Genomic DNA, 19,009 nt, shown 5'->3' with positions numbered 1-19,009 from the left:
ATAGTTCCCTCTTCTCCCCTTTTCATTTCACTCTCCCTGACACCATTTCCTGGTCCCCATATCTCCTTCATTCTAGTCTCAGATTAAAAGGGGATTCTCCATGCCAAAGCCAACCCTTCTACATGCAAACTGATCTCATCTTTTCCTGTCTTCACCAATGTTCCCACTACCACTCCCTCTCTCTAACCTTCATTCTTTCCTAATCTATTGGCTCCTTTCCTGTTACCTACAAACATGCTCATGTAACCTATATTCTTTAAACAGATTTTTTTTATTGATGTCGTTTCTTATATCACCATAGTATCCCATGTATCCCTCTCCCTCCCTGAGAGCCATTCCTTATGACAAATAGTATTTTTTCTCTAGAGAGGAAAAAATTTTCAGCACAACTGACTGGTATATTGAAAGAAACTGAAAACATATGTAATGTGTAGCATCTTGGAATCTCCCACCTCCACCAAGGGGTAGATTGGGGATGTCTTCTCATCTCTTCATTCAATCCCATTTGATCTTTATAATTTTGTTATTTACTTTTAATTTTTTGGTGTGTCATTCTTTCTGTTTACATTGCTGTAGTTACTGTGTATATTGTTTTTTGGTTCTGCTTACTTCATCTGCATCAGTTCATATACCTCTTTCCATATTTCTTTGTATTCATCGCAGGTATCATTTTTTACAGTGCAGCAGTATTACATTATATTCCCACACCACACTTTGTTTAACCATTCTCCAATCAATGAGCTTACTTTGTTTCCAATTCTTAGCCATCACAAAAAGTGCTTAATTTAGGTTTATTTATTGATCCCCTAACTTTTAAAATGCATATTCAATTAATCTTTTCCTATCTTATTAATATATGGTTGTAAGCCTGTAAATTTTTTTTTTTTTATTGTTTCTATGACTTGTTCTTTGGCACACTGATTATTTAAGATTTCATTGTTAAGTCTCCATTTGGGTCTGGATCTTTCATTTGTGGTCCCTAAACCAATTTCTATTCTTATTGTATTATGGTCTGTAAAGGAGGCCTTGACTACTTCTGCCTTTTTACATTTGTTTGCAATCTCTGTGCCCTAGAACATGGTCAGTTTTTGTAAGAGTTCCAAGCGGTGCAGAAAAATATGCTAAGTTCTTTTCCTGTGAGAAAAATGTGTTCAGTACCATATTTTTCCTTTTCCAAACTTGATAGAGGGGTATTGAAGCCTCCTGTCGTTATTGTGTTACTATCTTCTTGAAACTGAGATGTTTTCTTTATGAATTGGATGCTAAGAAATTTAATGCATGTTTATTACTGATGATTGTTGTCTATGGTTAGTTTCAGCATAGTATAGCATCTTTGTTTATCTTTTTAAAATTAAGTTTTGTTTTTGTTTTTTTGCTTTGTTATAGCATGATGACAACTGCTTTTTGGGATTCATTTGATGCATGGTAAAAAAAAAAAAAAAATTTTTTTCCATCCCCTCAGTTTTATTTTGTGTATGTCTTTCTTTTTCAAACATGTTTCTTATAAACAACATTTTTAGAGGTTTGTTTTCTTATCCAGTGTCACTTTTTCATTGGATTAATTCATTGACATTTAAATTGTTAAGTTTAGGTTTATATTTTCTTCCATCTTTTTCTAAAATTGGGCTTTATCATTTCCCCCTCTTTTGCTGTAATTAAATGTTGCTTCAGTTAATTTTTTTTTGGTGGCCCTGTCCCCACTAGCTCGTTTCCCCTCACCTTAGATCCCCTCTTCTCACTTGTTATCCTTCTTCTTTTAGGGTTTTATTAGTTTCTTACCTTTAATCGGCTTATATATCTCTACCCTCTTTTCCCCCTTGGGTAGATTCCCCTTTCCTCTCCTCCCTGTTAGGCTAGTCCTGTTCATTAGGTTTTTAAAATATTTCATTTTTGTGCCCCTTTTGAAAAAATGATTTCTTTCACTTTTCACTACTTAGTTTCTTTTTTCCATTTACTCAAGCTTCTTATTCTCAGATTCATGACCCCTATAATCATCTGGTCTCTTTTCTCAGTAGTCTTCAATCAGGCCTTCCGAGGTGTCCATTCTAGGCTCTGCCCTTAAGGTGCTTTCTATCACTGCCTTGAAGAGCTTGCCTCATGTATCCCTTTTCCTTTGTGTGTCACAGAATGCCTATTGCAGGTGTCAGAGAGGACACTACCCCATGGCAGGACACATCCCTTCTTCCCCCCCACCTGATTTATATCCTTGCTTGTTGACCCTTTTTCCTAAATTTGCCTAGAAACCTTCCCCCGGGCCCATACTCTCCCACTCCTCCAGGTGCCGGGTGCCCGGTGCCCCAGGGGATCCAACTCTTCCCAATGCAGGACAAATAGTCTTTTCAGGCACCAACCCCTCCTTCCCCCTAGACCTTATGCAGTGTAAATTCCACATCTCCCTTCACCCAAAGGAGCATGCATCAATGAAACTCCTTCCCATCTCCCAAGTAAGGCCTCCTTCCTTTCTCCTTGTTTTCAATCTCTCCCCTCTCCTCCTCACCCATTCCTGTCTAGGCTTTTCTCTTTCTGAAACCACAAAGGTTACCTTCCCCTCCTTACTAGACCAAGGTCTGACACTAGTGCCTCACTCACTCCTCTCTCTCCCATCCCCCTCCCCACCCTTTTCATGTACCCTTCCATGTTGCAATGCAGTCCCACAGTAGACAAGGTGTAACCAGGTTCCGTCCCTAATGTCACCACGCATCTCTTCACTATTGTCTCTCCCAGATTTCCACTTTCACTTGTCTCCTTGCGTACATAGGAAGAAATCTCTTGCTAGTCTTTCAGAAGTTGTTCTGTTGCTACCGTTGTCTTCATTAATTCACTCCTTGCATTTCTGTTGTTTGAGGTGTTTGAGATAGAAATGATTTCTTCAGTTCTGGCTTTCTTCCTAAAAATGTTTCAAACTCTTCTTTATTATTGAATATCTATCTTTTATCCTGTATGGTTAAACTCAGATTTGCTGTATAGGTCCCCCTGGACTCTATCTTGAGCTCTACTGCTGTTGTGAATTCATTTCATTCCCTCCTCCTTTTTGTAGTGGGCGTAGAAGTCTTGCATTATTTGAATGTCCTTTCCTTTGTTTTTGAAGGCATGTTTCCTGGTGGCCTGTAGAACTTGTTTCTGAATTATTCAATTTAATCACTGTGTCTTGGATTTTGCAGCCTTTCTTTCCTGGACTTGATCTATGATCTAGATCTATCTTGATCTATTTAACTGGAATTTTATTTTCTATGTTCGGAAGCCCTGTTTTTTACTTCATTATGGTGTTAAGATCCTATTTTGGGGGGCGGAGCCAAGATGGCGGAGTAGAAAGACGCACATACACATAGCTCCGAACCCACAACCCACAGAATGGCTAGAGGGGAGTAACTTACGGCGAATTCTGCACCCAGAGGCCATGGAATATTGGAGCAAGGGAGATTTCTGTTCCGGAGAGACCTGCAAACCTCTCGCGGGGGGTCCTTCGCGCTGCGGACTGGGCGCCGGGACTGGGAGCTGAGTGCAGCCCTGCAGCGGCTGCGATACCGTGAGGAAAAGATCCGAGTGGGCTACGGGGACGGGATCTCCTGTGGCCACGCGGGTCCCTCCACCCACAGAGGGATCTGCAAACCTCTCGCAAAAGGTCCGTCACGCTGCAGACGCGGAGCCCAGCCCAGACCTGCGGCAGCCTCGGCTCCGAGAGGTACAGATCCGAGCAGGCTTCAGAGACGGGATCTCCAGTGGCGGCACAAGCCCCTCCACCCACAGGTGAGGACAGTCGGTGAGAGAGTCTCTTTGGCGGGTTGAGAGGGGAGTGGGGTGCCCCCATGGCTCGGGCCCCCCCGGGAGATAGAAGCTGAGAGGCGGCTGCAGACAGGGGCTCCCCAAGCAGGCGGGAGCCTGGATCCATTGTGGAAGGTCTGTGCATAAACCCCCTGAGGGAACTGAGCCTGAGAGGCAGCCCTGCCCCCACCTGACCATCTGAACTTAATTCTCACACTGAATAGCAGCCCTGCCCCCGCCAAAAGCCCTAAGGCTGGAAGCAGCATTTGAATCTCAGTCCCCAAACGCTGGCTGGGAGGACCAGGAGGCAAGGTGGGTGTGAGGAGAATATTCAGAGGTCAAGCCACTGGCTGGGGAGAATGCCAAGAAAAGGGAAAAGAAATAAAACTATTGAAGGGTACTTTCTCGGAGAAAAGACACTTCCTCCCTTCCTTTCTGATGAGGAAGAACAATGCTTACCATCAGGCAAAGACACAGAAATCAAGGATTCTGTGTCCCAGCCCACCCAATGGGCTCAGGCCATGGAAGAGCTCAAAAAGAATTTTGAAAATCAAGTTAGAGAGGTGGAGGAAAAACTGGGAAGAGAAATGAGAGGGATGAAAGAGAAGCATGAAAAGCAGATCAGCTCCCTGCTAAAGGAGAACCAAAAAAATGTTGAAGAAATTAACACCTTGAAAACTAGCCTAACTCAATTGGCAAAAGAGGTTCAAAAGGCCAATGAGGAGAAGAATGCTTTCAAAAACAGAATTAGCCAAATGGAAAAGGAGATTCAAAAGCTCACTGAAGAAAATAGATCTTTCAAAACTGGAATGGTACAGATGGACGCTAAGGACTTTATGAGAAAGACAGATATCACAGAACATAGCGTGAAGATTCGAAAAATGGAAGATAATGTGAAATATCTTATTGGAAAAACAACTGACCTGGAAAATAGAATCAGGAGAGACAATGTAAAAATTCTGGGACTACCTGAAAACCATGATCAAAAGAAGAGCCTAGACATCATCTTCCATGAAATTATCAAGGAAAACTGCCCTGAGATTCTAGAACCAGAGGGCAAAATAAATATTCAAGGAATCCACAGAACACCGCATGAAAGAGATCCAAAAAGAGAAACTCCTAGGAACATTGTGGCCAAATTCCAGAATTCCCAGGTGAAAGAGAAAATATTGCAAGCAGCTAGAAAGAAACAATTCAAGTATTGCGGAAATACAATCAGGATAACACAAGATCTGGCACCCTCTACATTAAGGGATCGAAGGGAATGGAATAGGATATTCCAGAAGTCAAAGGAACTAGGACTAAAAACAAGAATCACCTACCCAGCAAAACTGAGTATAATACTTCAGGAGAAAAAATGGTCTTTCAATGAAATAGAGGATTTTCAAATTTTCTTGATGAAAAGACCAGAGCTGGAAAGAAAATTTGACTTTCTAACACAAGAATGAAGAGAACCATGAAAAGCTGAACAGCTAAGAGAAGTCATAAGGGACTTACTAAAGTTGAACTGTTTACATTCCTACATGGAAAGACAATATTTGGAACTCTTGAAACATTTCAGTATCTGGGTACTGGGTGGGAGTACACACACACACACATGCACACACGCACACATACATAGAGACAGAGTGCACAGAGTGAATTGAAGAGGATGGGATCATATCTTAAAAAAAAAATGAAATCAAGCAGTGAGAGAGAAATATTGGGAGGAGAAAGGGAGAAGTTGAATGGGGCAAATTATCTCTCATAAAAGAGGCAAGCAAAAGACTTATTAGTGGAGGGATAAAGAGGGGAGGCAAGAGAAAAACATGAGGTCTATCCCATCACATTCCACTAAAGAAAAGAATAAAATGCACACTCATTTTGATAGGAAAACCTATCTCTTAATACAGGAGAGTGGGGGACAGGGGCACAAGCAGGGTGGGGAGGAGAATGCAATCCGAGGTCGACACTCATGGGAAGGGAAAGGATCATAAGAGAATAGAAGTAATGGGGGACAGGATAGGAAGGAGGGAAATATAGTTAGTCCTATACAACACAACTAGTATGGAAATCATTTGCAAAACTACACAGATTTGGCCTATATTGAATTGCTTGTCTTCCAAGGGGAAGGGGTGGGGAGGGAGGGAGCTAAAGAAGTTGGAACTCAAAGTGTTAGGATCAAATGTAATGTTCTTACCACTGGGAAATAAGAAATACAGGTTAAGGGGTCAAGAAAGCTATCTGGCCCTACAGGACAAAAGAGAAGACGGAGACAAGGGCAGAGAGGGAGGATAGAAGAGAGAGTAGATTGGTCACAGGGGCAATTAGAATGCTTGGGTTTGGGGGGGGAGGGGATAAAAGGGGAGAAAATTTGTAACCCAAAATTTTGTGAAAATAAATGTTAAAAGCTAAATTAAAAAAAAAAAAGATCCTATTTTTTTAGGTTCATGTGTTTTACAGGTAAGTTTCTTTTAATGTTTTTTGCTTCTCTTCTCACAGATCGTCCTTCACTTCTGTGTATTTATTTTCATTCCCAATGTGTTTTTCTCTTTTGTTTCTTTGGTGAGAATTGCCATTGTGTATTCAAGTTTTTCTATTCTGATTATTTTTGCTATATAGGACATGAATTTTGCTCATAATTCTCATTTCTCTTGTAAATCACTTAGGAGCAATATATTGTGGCTCCACGTTCCTCTCAAATTCCAGAAGGTCCTCTGTCTTATCAATTGTTGCATTGTTTTGCAGTATTTCTTCATAGATGTCTGAAATCATTTACTAGGCCTGGCGGCCATTTTTCCTTCTGTTGTTAATATTTATGTTCGAGGTCTTTGAGATTTCTTCCTGTAATCTTTGGTAGTTTCAGTCCCCCCTCTGCCTTATTTTCCTTATCCATGACTTTTGATTCCCTTCCCTCTAATTGAGGTTTCCTTGGGCACTAGATCTCAGTGTCTTAGCCTCCTCATATACTAGGCAATTCATGGATCACCAGCCAAGGTTTCTGTCCCAACTGACTTTTGAGTGATCAGCACTGGCCCCATTTGGGTGCTATGCTGTCCTCAGGTTCGGTGGAGTGCTCTGCACAGTCACCTGTCCCAAAGACCTATCCCATTCCCTCTTTTGATTAACTATTGGGCCTGGCACCAGCAGTTCATAACTTTGCAGCATTGGTGCTTCTGGGTTGCAAGCCGGGGCAAGTTTTTCCTCCTAAAAGGCTTGAGGCCAAGTTGGCTGTTGAGGCCAGGAAAAGAGCTGCATCTCCAAACCACTAGCAGGGAGTGGGAAGGGATATGTATGGAAGGGGTTTTGATGTAGGCCTATTTTGTTCTTGGGTTTACTAGTGCAACCTCAATGCTGGTAGTGAGAGGTGGGGGAGGAGTCATAAATGAGCTCAAGATTAGTGAGCATCAGTTTTTGAGTTGTTTTTTTAAACTTTGTTTTGGATTTTTGGTGTCCTGGACCATGGAAATAGCAAAGTTCCTTTGTCTTTGGCACATAACTTCTGTTCTGGAGCGATCTGAGAGGTCATGGGTATTGGAGAAAATGTTTATATTGCCATCTTGTTGCTTATGTGACCTGGAGTTCTGTATCCTCTATTTTTTTTTAAAAAAACTGACTTGATCTTTTATTTTCAATGAGAATATCACTTCTTTTTCTGACTTTAACATTTGATGTTCTTTATTTTACAACTTGGTTAGCAAAAAAGGCAGAGGGAAAATTTAAAAAGGCTTACAGCATTCCAGATGATGCTGTCAGTTTAAAGAAATTGCACCTTTAACATCCATTCGATATACATGCGTGTTGTGTGTAAATATAAAGTAAATCAAATCTCATTAAAAAGATGCAATATAATTAAGGGATATTTTCATTATATATATTGTACTTGGTAATAACACATACCAGTGAAACTCACAAACTGGAAAAAAGCAGTTATACTTCCTATTTCAATCATTTAAAAAATCTTTTCTGTAATCATTACATTTCAGATTACTTACAACCTAACTCTGAACTAAGTCAGGTCAGAATAGAGGTGATAAGGGTGAATATTCTTTTTTTTCTGCAGAGGGGAGAAGGTGCCCTCCCACAATCAGTATGAGAAATCATAAACATTCTCATTAAGAATTCAAGTGGAAAAAATTCACTTAGTCAATTTTCAATTTACACTGAGCTGATCATCTGACTTGCTTGCTGTCCTTTGTCTAAATCAAGTGTATTGAATTCTTCTGGTTCACCCAAATTCTCTCCAAAAGGTTTTAATAAATAGGAACAGCACCAACAACTTCATTTTCCTGTTCTTTATTATTTTCTTCCAAGTCACTTGCTCTCAATTTTCTGCCCTGCCTCCTGAAGCTTCACTCAATTTATTATTATTCTCTACTGAAGTATATGTATTGAATCTTTCAAGACTAGTCACAGTAGTACCTGTCTTATCCTCATCCTTTGGGACATACTGGTTGGAATTTGTACCAGATCTTCTATCTTGTCACCACCTCTTCCTTGAGTGCACGGAATATAATCTGCTTCTTCATCATCAACCAGCTTAGGACAAATTCACAATACTCAAGACTAATGATCACTAGTGCTTTTCCTGTTTTAAAAGGCTGCTTTTCTTTCCATATCTTGCTTAAGCTTCTCAATCTTTTCTTCTTTTTCTTTTCTTCCATGCAAGGAAAGACTCTAAAGTTATTTTGGTAACATTTGTTCCTAATGAAGAATGTTCTCTATTAGATCTAATAAAAAGAAAAGATGAAATTGTCTTTTTTAAAAAAAGAAAATACAAAATCAGAAGGGAGAGCATGGCAATATATAATTACCACCTCCAAGGCAAATTGTGAATCATCCATATTTGTTTTCAATAGCACCAAGAAAACGTATATTCTTGAGTTTTTTTTTCTTTTCTGCCTCATCATGCTTGTAATTCATTTATTCCAGCCTTTTCTCATCCCAGTTATCCATGGTACCTTTCTTTTTCAAGTTCTTCATCTCTTGCATCTATATAAACATTTCATTTTTCAAATATTCTTTTCAGAAACAAATCATGGGAAAACTTAGATGTATTTTAGCACTCTGCCCTTGCCTGAATAATACATATCCTACTGATTTAGGATCAGCACCTTATTTTCAGTTCATTTAGTTCTGAAGTTCTTCTCTTCATGTTTAGTTTCTTATCGCCTTCATTTTCTGAACCCTGTCATGGACTTTGTTGACCAAATTTAAACTGATGAGTCACAGCTTTGATGAACTTCAGCTGTTTTGCCCTTTTCTTATTCAAGCCAAAAGTTTTGGCCTCATTGATCTCCTTTTCTGCTGCCTTCTTGTTGCCCCCAGCCAGAACCTGTTTCCTAGGAGGCATCACAGAGAGGGCCCAGGATCCAGGCACTGACTGAATCTCTAGGGCCAGCTGGAAATGAGGGGAAGAAAGAAGGCTACCACAGCCTAGCACGACGAGTCACTCATGTCTCAGGAAAAAAAAAAGTGAAACAAAACCTTTGTGACAAGTCAGAACTGGTACCATGGAACATTGTGGACTCCTCCCCACCCAGGAGAAGCAACTAATTTCAAGCTTTTCCTGTCAACTGACTCATTCCCTACTGGCTTTAACTTGGGTTCAAATCCTACCTGGAATGTTAGGTTGGTGACCATGGGCAAATCCGAATTCTTACTGCAGTCATCTATTGGTATCAGGTCAAACTCCCGCCTTTCTCAAGTTCAGTACATTGCTCACTCAGTCTTTTCTATCCATGTATTGGGGTTCAGTGTTCATTGACATGTTCATTCCAACATTGTATTGCACGTCAACTTCAACTCCTGACCTCCAGCTCCATTCTGTTCAGCCACACAATAATGTAGTAACACTCTTGAATTTGCTGCCACCTTTAGTTGCTGTGGTACTAGATGGCTAGGTGTCACCATATCACTGGACCTGAAGTCAGGAAAACAAGATCAAATCTGGCCTCTGAGACCACACTAGCTGTAACACTGGGCAAGTTATATGACTTTTCTGTCTGTAAACTGGGGGATAACTAACTTCCCAGAGATGCTGTAAGAATGCAACTTTTTTTCTTCAAAGCATAAAATACTATAGGAATGCCAAATATCACTTGATCTGACACAATACTTAAACTTCTCTTCAATCACAATCTTTTAATATCTCCGTCTTATTTTTTTTGGTGAGATTGACCGTGTATGTTACAAGAGTTTTGTTTTCCTTACTTTTGCACCAATGGGAAGGTGGTGGGCTAGGAAAAATAAAATGCTTGCTAATTGGAGAAGAGGGGAGAACCCACACTTTTTTTAAAAAATGTTTGTACCTTTGGGCAAGGGGACATTTTCAGACCATTAGACCAAAGAGCACCTCGTGTGAAACAGGCCATCAAGGGCAAGGTAGAGATATAGAAGCAGGGCTGACAAGGGAGGACCCAAATCTTCCTTTTGGCCCTGTTCTCATGAAGGGAAGGGATTCAGGAAGTCATCAACTTTACAACCTTCCACACGTTTTCTGCTCAGAAGGGAAAGCTTGGGGGTGGCAGGAATCTGAGTGGTAACCAAGGCTGGGGTGGAGTCAAAATCTCTCTCCCATATTAAGCAGGGTTGCAAGAGATATCCCTGTTCTCACCTGATGGTGGTGAAGGGGTGGGGGTAAGGAGAGGAGCTTTCAATTAGCCATTTTGGGGAGTGCAGGGACCTAGGGTGGGCTGGGAAGGAAGCCCTGGTTAAAGTTTCTGTTTGGGTTTCACTGAGGATCAGTCAAGGTCAGCCTAGTTGGGTTTGGTATACATCTCCTGAATGCAGCAGTCAGTCACTTCAGTGTTAATCAGGAGTGAAGGACAGTACAGTACTAAGTACTTTGAAGCAAACAAGCAAAGATGTCAAAAGACAGGTTCAATGTCTAGCATTGTCCAGTATGGTCATGTACCATCAGTTAATTCGGAGTTTCTAGTTAAGGTGACTGTTGGCCTCTAGCCCAGGAGTTGTGGTGTCCTCTGGTCTTGCTAAAGGATGCTCTCATTCCACAAATGACAGACTCCAGGTAAGGGCTTTCCCTTCTGTCCAAAGACCTCATATGCTCCTGGGGTATGGCTCTGCTCAGCCCGTTTAGGGTTAATGGAGACAAGGAGGACAGAGGGGGAGAGAATGCAGCCTCCAAAAAGTAGTAGTCTAGGGCAAGCCCTCTGAACCTGTGTACTCTCTCCCCTCTGTTGCTGCCCCAGAGGCCCAGGTGCTTCTGCCTGCCCCATAGGATGAACTCTGCCTTTCTGCTCTCAAACCCATTCATTCTTCATCCTACCTCTTTACAATCTGGTCAAGCTATTATCCTCCATCTCATTTACCTTTCACAATCCAACTCACAAAAAGGGAATGTCATTACTGACATTTCTCTTCTATTTTTTTTCAATTCTTGGCAGGCTGGCTTTCAATACCACTAATATCCAAACTGCTCAAATCCAAGTTTGCCAACCATCTATTAATTGCTAAATCCAAATACTTATTCTATTCAAACTCTGCAGTTTGAGACATTACTGAACAATCTCTCAAAGGCATTCTCCTCACAGAGAATTTAAAAGTTGGAAACCTCAGAGACCTCCTGCTTTCTTTAAACTATCTTCAGGAAGATAACACATTCTATAAGCAATCATTCAATCTGCTGGAAGATCCCCAATGTTAAAGTACCTATGAGACATTCCATTCATGGACAATTTGTGTTTTGGAAGGGGAAAAAGCAACTTAGGTTGGTCCAAGGTATCCTAGGGAATCACCTAACTGGTGGAAGCAGGCAACAAAGCAATGCCAGCTGGGAAGTAGAGAATCATGAACTCTTGTCACCCAAAGACCAGCTTCACTATGGTCAGAGAGGCTCCACATCAAAAAGGTCCAGTCTCAGGTTGATGAAACTAGGCCTCAGCCACCCCTAAAAACTATCTACCAAATCACAGGGGTCGTAATCTGCTTTGGTGGAATCAAGTTGATCAAATTATAGACCCTTCAGGTATCCATGGTATTACTGGAACCACTGAAAATAAAATTTAGGTTAAAAATAATGTGTGACAGCAGTAGTTTATCAAGAATTGATCTGTATAGGTTACTATCAGTCTAGGAGCATGAGCATTAGATAATGGCCTTCTCAGGGCAGGCATCACTGACTGAATGGCTGTAATCCCTGAGGTCCCAGCACATGGCTCTTCTCCCAAGGATCACTCAAACATCTTCAAGTCTCCTTGTAACCATGACACAGAACCTGGCATACTCAGCATGAAATAAAAGCAGGCTCCAGGGAAATGAAAATGCACCCAAACCACAGCAATTTTAGTCTTTCTCTAGAATTCTGACATCCATATGATGCTAACAAGTGTTGGAATATTACTGGGCTGTAAGAAATGATACACAGAGAAGCAGAGATTAATGATGCTGAGTAAAGTTAAGAGCCAGAAAATACATACACAATAGTTACTCAAATGTAAATGGAAAGAACCATTTAAAAAAAAAGGCCAAAAGTGACTGTTTAAAAATTGCAGAGAATAAGCAGGGATCCAAAGAAGAGATCTAAAAAGACATTCCCACTCTACCTCTATGTAGAGGAGAGAAGTTCACTAGTGTGGTGTATGGTATATACTTTCACATTTCCTTGATGTATCAGATCATTTTATTGATTTCTTTTCCTTCTCATTAAAAACACTGTTATATGGCATGATTCTCTGGGAAGGGGGTAGAAGAGGGAGATATGGGGAAACTGGTGATAAAGACATCAATAAACTATTTTTAAAATTTAAATGTTCAAATCTTTGGACCCAGTTATCCCACTACTGGGCATATATCCCATGGGAGTCAAATATAGAAATGAAAGTCCAACATATACCAAAATCTTCAGAGTAGCACTCTTTATGATAGCAAAGAACTGGAAATGAAGTGGGTACCATGCAACTGAGGAATGGCTAAAAAACCTACAGCATATGAATGCAATACAATTGTATAATTCAAAATAATCACTTACGAAATGAGAAACATGAGATTTATATTGCAATGATGCCCAGCAAAGATGAACTGAAAGAATATACACAATGACCATAAATTTATAAATAATATACACAATATAAACAAACTCCTAAACTGAAATTCTAGAGCAGGTAAGCAAGACCTCCCACCCACAGGCAGAGAGGGAGACTACTAAGGCCAGGCTTTATATATCATCAGGCTGCAGGGGAAGTCTAGAATTGCTTTTTTGTCGCAAAAAAGGGTTCAACTTGGATCTAGAAATGACAGACATAAAGAGAAAAGGCATCAGTTAGCACTGTAGGGATCTCATGTTGAGCAATTAAATGTTTATCAATAAAGAGAAACAGTACATATCACTCTTTCTCATCTTGGTTCCACCACTCCTTCTCACTCTCTACATCTTCATGTCCCAAACTCACAAGGTTTTCACAAGGTTGGTAGGAAAATGTACCTTCCTAATTTCTCAAATACCTAGCTTATCCCACTTAACATAGAGAGGACTGGCTCATTTTAGGAAGGCCTAACCTCACAGTATTAACTTGAATAAGACATCATTCTCTCTAGATTAGATTTTCTACTACTAGAAAATTATAGCCGTAGTTATGTTTTTTGTCTGTTGGTAAACCTGCCTGAAGAGGACCAAGGGCAGGAATGATATCTAGTTACATCTTTGTAGCACCAGAGTACTGTGGAGTGCCTTACAGAGAGTATGGGCTCAGTAAATTAAATGTGTGTTGAATTTGCTGACCTGAACACTCCTCCAGATTTGTGACAAGGGTGAAACACTGAATGACCCTATTTCTGAATCCTCCAAAGCAAGAGTCACTTGTTAGTAATGATGTCACCTTGAGCATCTTAGACCAGATTGACTTGGATTGATCTGGAATAGGCACTTTAAATGACAAATACTAAAACTGGAGTCACGTGATCAACATCTTATGAATTTAATACACTGTACTGGTAGTCAAATACCAAAACATTGTCCAGAAAACCATTATTAAATAAAAACAATCTGAAAACAGTAAGGAAATTCCACACCCCCCACCCCATCCACAACACCTGTTATCCTGAAGTACTTTAAATTATCATTTTCACAAATTACACTGCATTCAAATGTGTACAAGTTCAAAAATGACAGCTCAGATTGTCTAAAAAACAAATTCTTAATTGAAATGACACATGCATAGCCTCTGATGAAGCTGGAGAGATCCCACAGAGGGGCTTTGCAACAGCTCCGGGCAAGCTTAGAGTATTGATAGAAATTCTCATCTCATTTGTTTCCAAATCCATGCACGAGCTTTGAAAAAAACCACTTAATCTCAGTTAAAACTACTTGACTAAACTCCTAAAGAACCCAGAGTTTTTAAAAAATTGACCTTGTGGTGACAAATGAATTGATGGATACTAATTATTTTCATACTGCGTAACACATTCAAGGGTGCCACAGAGAGGGTATAACTCAAGAACAATCTAAAAGAAAACTAGAGACATAAAACTGAAAACTTTTGGGGGGATTGAACTCTTTACAGATGAGTTCCTGAAAGGTCCCATCATTGATTGTAAAATAGAATCAATCAGGAGAGAAACTGTTATTATGTTTGGTTTGTCCCTGCTCCCTACCCTACCCAACTCCAACTCCACCCCACCCCACCCCACCCCTTTTGGTTGAAATGTTTTGTTTACATAAAGTAGGGCAAAACAGTAGTAGCTGACTCTTTTCGGTGGGAATGAGACAAGAAGTACTGGTAAATGAGATCTAAAGAAACCTCCCCCTCCCCCCAACCCCAACCACCCAACTTATTTCAATGATAAATTTCCAATCTATTCCCTCTTCCCCACCACTCCTGGCCCAAAAAAATTCCCAGAGAAGGGGATAATGAGTTGATCTTTTGACCACTTTCTTTCAGAGATATTGTTATATGAAGGCAGAGAAGCAAAAACCTGGTTTCCTAAACTGGAGAAATGGCCCATGATCAAGAGGGCCTACTAGTAAATAGCAATAAACAATGTAGCCAAGAAGCATCCAGAAGAGAAGTTTGTTTTTTTCTCCTTAAAGCTATAAATTTAGACTGTTAAGTCACGATAATCATTGGATACCTGTTTTGCTTTTATTACCCCCTAGTTTTGTTTTTTTTTTTTTGACAAAATGCCTTCCAAAATTACATTCATAATTCAAATGTTCATTTCCATGTGAGACCCAAGTAGTACAAAGTCATCAGGGCATGTACAATAGACCAGAATTCTCAACAGAATTCAATTAAAAATGAAATGCCTTTTTGTTTTATTTGTAGCAGTGTAGAAATGCCTTTTTTCCTATAGTTCCTCCAGAGTTCTCCCAGGATAGAACTGCCCACATTACTTCTAAGGAAATCCTTAGACAACCTTTGCCAAGACCATAAAGAGCCAAAATGACTATAATCTTGGAGCTTCCTTCCCTCCATGCTGGAACTGCCAAATGAGTCTGTGAAACAGGTCCAAGGGACAATACAGGATACTGGCTCAGAAGCCCCACTTTCTTACTTGTTCCCACTCTAAAGGCTTTTCTGAGGAAAGGTGTTAACACATGGCTAACAAAGGTCCATCTTACAAATGAGGAAGTACCTGCCCTGTTCCTTTCTAGAGTAGCTCTAGATTTTTCCACACAAGGAGAAATTTAGAAAAAGCTCTTGAAATAGACAACAATTAATTGGTAGTAGTCAAAATGCAAAGCACAGGCCGGAGTAGACCTATTTGACACTCTCACACCTCTTGAGATCAGTTTTTGATGCCTTAAATCTTCTTTAAGACGGGGCCCATAATACTGATGGATCTTACAAGCAATGTGATGAATGGCTAATAATAGTAAAAATGATAGCGCACCTTTCTAAGTATCTAAGTGCTATTTGGCATTCTTTTCAGCACCTACGGGATGCAGTGTTTGCTGCTAGGTAAGAGTTTGCGTTTATACTTTTCTCACCCACTGCCCACTGTGGGAACCATAAACAAGATTTTAGAGAACATCCTCCATATTTCTTCTATGAACTAACAACAGAGGAAAGCAGTATTGGAGAGAAGTTAACGCCCAGTGTTTCTCTTTCATCTTCAAGTGAAAAAGGCAGAAGTGAGAAGCAAAATGAGAGAGGAACCAAAGGACAATGGGCTCAGTGTATCTGCTCTCCTGGGATCCTCAAGGGGGGGATGGGGCAGCAAAGTTAGTGGACAATGCTCTCTGGGTTTCCACTAGGAAGATTATCTGATGTTTACATGGGAAAGCAAGCAGTACACTGTACTGAGGAGAAACAACACCACAATTCCCGACTTGGGCTGTTTCCTCTTCTATTAAAAGTTACACACGTGTGGTCTAATATAAATCATGGACCTAGCACATTCCAGGACAGAGGGTAGGAATATTTGGTACATGGAGAGGGGCTTTGATGAGGACCAGGTGAGGATACCAGAAAACTGAAGCCAAAGCTGGGTTGGCTATGGACGCTGAACAAAGTGGCTCCTTCTCTGCAGATGCTTCTCCCTTGAAATGTGCCCTGGAAGCCTCAAAATAGCAGCTAAATATGGCCCAGAGAAAAAGGGGATGGGTGGAGTAAATAAAATTCTCCCTTCCACATACCTGGCTCAAAAGACAAAGTTGAAGAGAAAGGATATGCAGGTGGCTGTAGGGGGTCCTGAGAGGATGGACCACTCTAATGAGAGTACCTGTTACAGGAAGATCTTAAACGCCCCCTTCACTTCAGTACTAACCACACACTTCCCTGATTTAAGACCCTATTTGTTGTTATCCTATTTCTACTCCTTCCCTCTTAATACCCTGCTTCTCTCTTCCCTACCCCCTCAGCCTCCACCCTCTTTCTTAATGACTCTAAAACAACCACTTGTAAAGACTGTATTCAATAAAGCACTTAACTGTGTGGCTCACTCTAACTGCTTTTCTCATGAGAGGGAGCAAAGAGACAAATTACAAATCTCCTAAAATTTTTTTGTAACACTACTAGAAAAAACCCCCTATTCAACTCTTCCTCCCCGAATGTCCCCATGAGATACTCTTGGGTTCCACCTTACCCCTCAACTTTACTACAAAAGCCTACCCAGATACTATCCAATTCTCAGAGACGCCTTGCTTTGGAAAAGAGTATGTGCCCTCCTCCCCACATGTTCACTCCCAAATTAGTACCCCACCCCCATCACTCCCTGCCAGTCCTAGCAGAGGTGTAGCTTTTGGTGCTGGGCGAGGTGGGTTTTGTAGCGAAAGCCTTTCCCACAGCTGGCACACTTGTGCGGTTTGTCTCCAGTGTGGATGCGGCGGTGGCGGATGAGGTGGGAGCTTTGGATGAAGCTCTTGCCACACTCGACACAAGCATAGGGTTTTTCCCCAGTGTGGGTGCGCTGGTGTTGGGTGAGGGTAGAAAAGTCACTGAAGCGTTTCTCACACTCTGCACAACCAAATGGCTTCTCCCCAGTGTGTACCCGGAGGTGGTTTACCAGGTGTGAGTTCCTCCCAAATCCCTTGCCACACTCACTGCATATATAGGGGCGCTCACCTGAGTGGGTACGCTTGTGGGTGAAGAGGTGGGAGCTGACGCTGAATGTCTCCCCACACTCAGAGCACATGTAGGGCTTCTCTCCCGTATGCACACGCTGGTGCTTCACCAGGTCAGAACGCCAGCTGAAGCGCTTGCCACACTCACCACATCCATGGGGCTTCTCACCAGTGTGGATACGCTGGTGGTTAGCCAGATGAGAGCGCCGCATGAAACCCTTACCACACTCCCCACAAGCAAAAGGTCGCAACACAGCTGCCCCAGCTCCATTAGCTGCAGCATGGGCCCGCCGATGGCTCAAAAGGTGGGAGCTGAGACTGAAGGCCTCCCCACACTCAGGGCATGAGTAAGGTTTCTCCCCCGTGTGCAAACGTCGGTGTTTGAGCAGGTCTGCACGCCAGCTGAAGCTCTTGCCACAGTCAGAACACAGGTTGGGGCGTTCACCGGTGTGTAGGCGCAGGTGGTTCGTCAGGTATGTATTGCGGCTGAATCCTTTACCACATTCTCCACATCGGTATGGCTTCTCTCCTGGGGTCCGAGGCAATACAGAGCCCAAGGTCCCTGTCCCTCCCAGTCCCACCATCCCCACTACTCCCCCACATTCTGTAGCAAAGCCATAAGGCTGGACACCAGCCACTGCGGCCGCTTGAGCCAGGCGATGCATGCGCTGGTGCTGAATGAAGGCTGTGCCTGGGCTGAAGCTTTCGCCACAATCCGAACAGATGGTGGGGGCTTCCATGATGCTGGCCATCAAGCTATTGAGCTCCCCAAAGTCTACAGCCATTGGGTGATGGAGGTGATGGAAACGGCGCTGAACGGATTTGCCTTCCCGGTGGCATTTCCCTACAGACAGGTGTCTCCTCCAGGACACACTTGGAGTCTCTTCCTCTTCCTCCAGTCGGCTCTCTCCAGCACTCTCATCCTCCTCCCTGGGGCTCTGGGTTATACTCTCAGACTCGGACAGTCCTGAGAACATCCCCATCTCCACCACCTCAGGATCTTCCACATCCTCTTCATTTTCCTCATGGAGAGCTGCCTCTTCTTCCTCACTGAGCAGCCTGTCATCTGCTAGGGGAAAAAAAGAATGCAGGTAGGATTTATTTTCCTTTGAGTTTAGAGGAATTTTTTGTAAAACCAAATGAAGCCAAACACTAATCTCAAAAAAAAAAAAAAAAATGTAAGATATCCCATCTCAACCCTATCTCCAGACTGCTATTTTCAACATCACCCTCCCATCAAATTCTTTTGAAGAAGGTCCTGGGGAAAGAAAAGACTCATGTCACTGGTCAATAAGACCCAAGGGAAGGTCCTCTATCCCACTCAATCACCAAGGTGAAGTGATGTTGCAAACTATATCCCACCCACCCTAGAGGCCCCACTTTCTCCATGGGAACTTGAGGAGACTCAATTTATATTTTCCCCTCTTGGGCTCTTGGAGCAGCTGTAGAGAGGGAGATTCCAGGCAGGGGAAGAAGCTGGCCATTCAAAAAACCTCTCTGTACCTTTCTAAGGTAGTCCCAAAACTGAAAATCAGAAAATATAACTATCCCCTCAGCCATAACAGATGAATGAGCAAGAGGAAGTATCAAGCACTTTGCAAAATACAATTAGTCATTCTATATAATGTCTCAATGAACCAAGCAAAGTGCCTGGAAATTGAGTCAAAATAAATGTGTGAATGGCCCAAGTCTTTGGCCACTCACACACTAGGTGACTTTTGGGGAAGTCACTTCACCCTTCTGTGC

At 41.8% G+C, this 19,009-nt stretch overlaps 1 protein-coding gene and 1 pseudogene across 5 annotated transcripts in view; both read right to left on the bottom strand.

Annotated features, from left to right (window-relative positions):
- Positions 1–4,330: 4,330 nt before the first annotated feature.
- On the bottom strand, positions 4,331–14,362 carry LOC140527538 (zinc finger CCCH domain-containing protein 15 pseudogene; annotated as a pseudogene).
- Positions 14,363–14,782: 420 nt separating this feature from the next.
- The window catches only part of ZNF697 (zinc finger protein 697), a 46,578-nt gene continuing 42,351 nt past the window's right edge, over positions 14,783–19,009 (bottom strand). For 3 of the 5 annotated variants that reach the window (XM_072644535.1, XM_072644536.1, XM_072644538.1), the window contains one exon: positions 14,783–18,332. In XM_072644535.1, coding sequence (XP_072500636.1) covers positions 16,924–18,332 — 1,409 coding nt within the window. In that variant the 3' untranslated portion in view covers positions 14,783–16,923. The remainder of the gene's footprint in view (positions 18,333–19,009) is intronic. The other 2 variants (XM_072644537.1, XM_072644539.1) reach the window with 1 other exon arrangement.

The sequence above is a fragment of the Notamacropus eugenii genome, chromosome 2, assembly GCF_028372415.1.
Source record: "Notamacropus eugenii isolate mMacEug1 chromosome 2, mMacEug1.pri_v2, whole genome shotgun sequence".
NCBI lineage: Eukaryota > Metazoa > Chordata > Mammalia > Diprotodontia > Macropodidae > Notamacropus > Notamacropus eugenii.
Note: the sequence above shows the minus strand (reverse complement) of the source record. Positions and strands in the feature narration are given on the sequence as shown.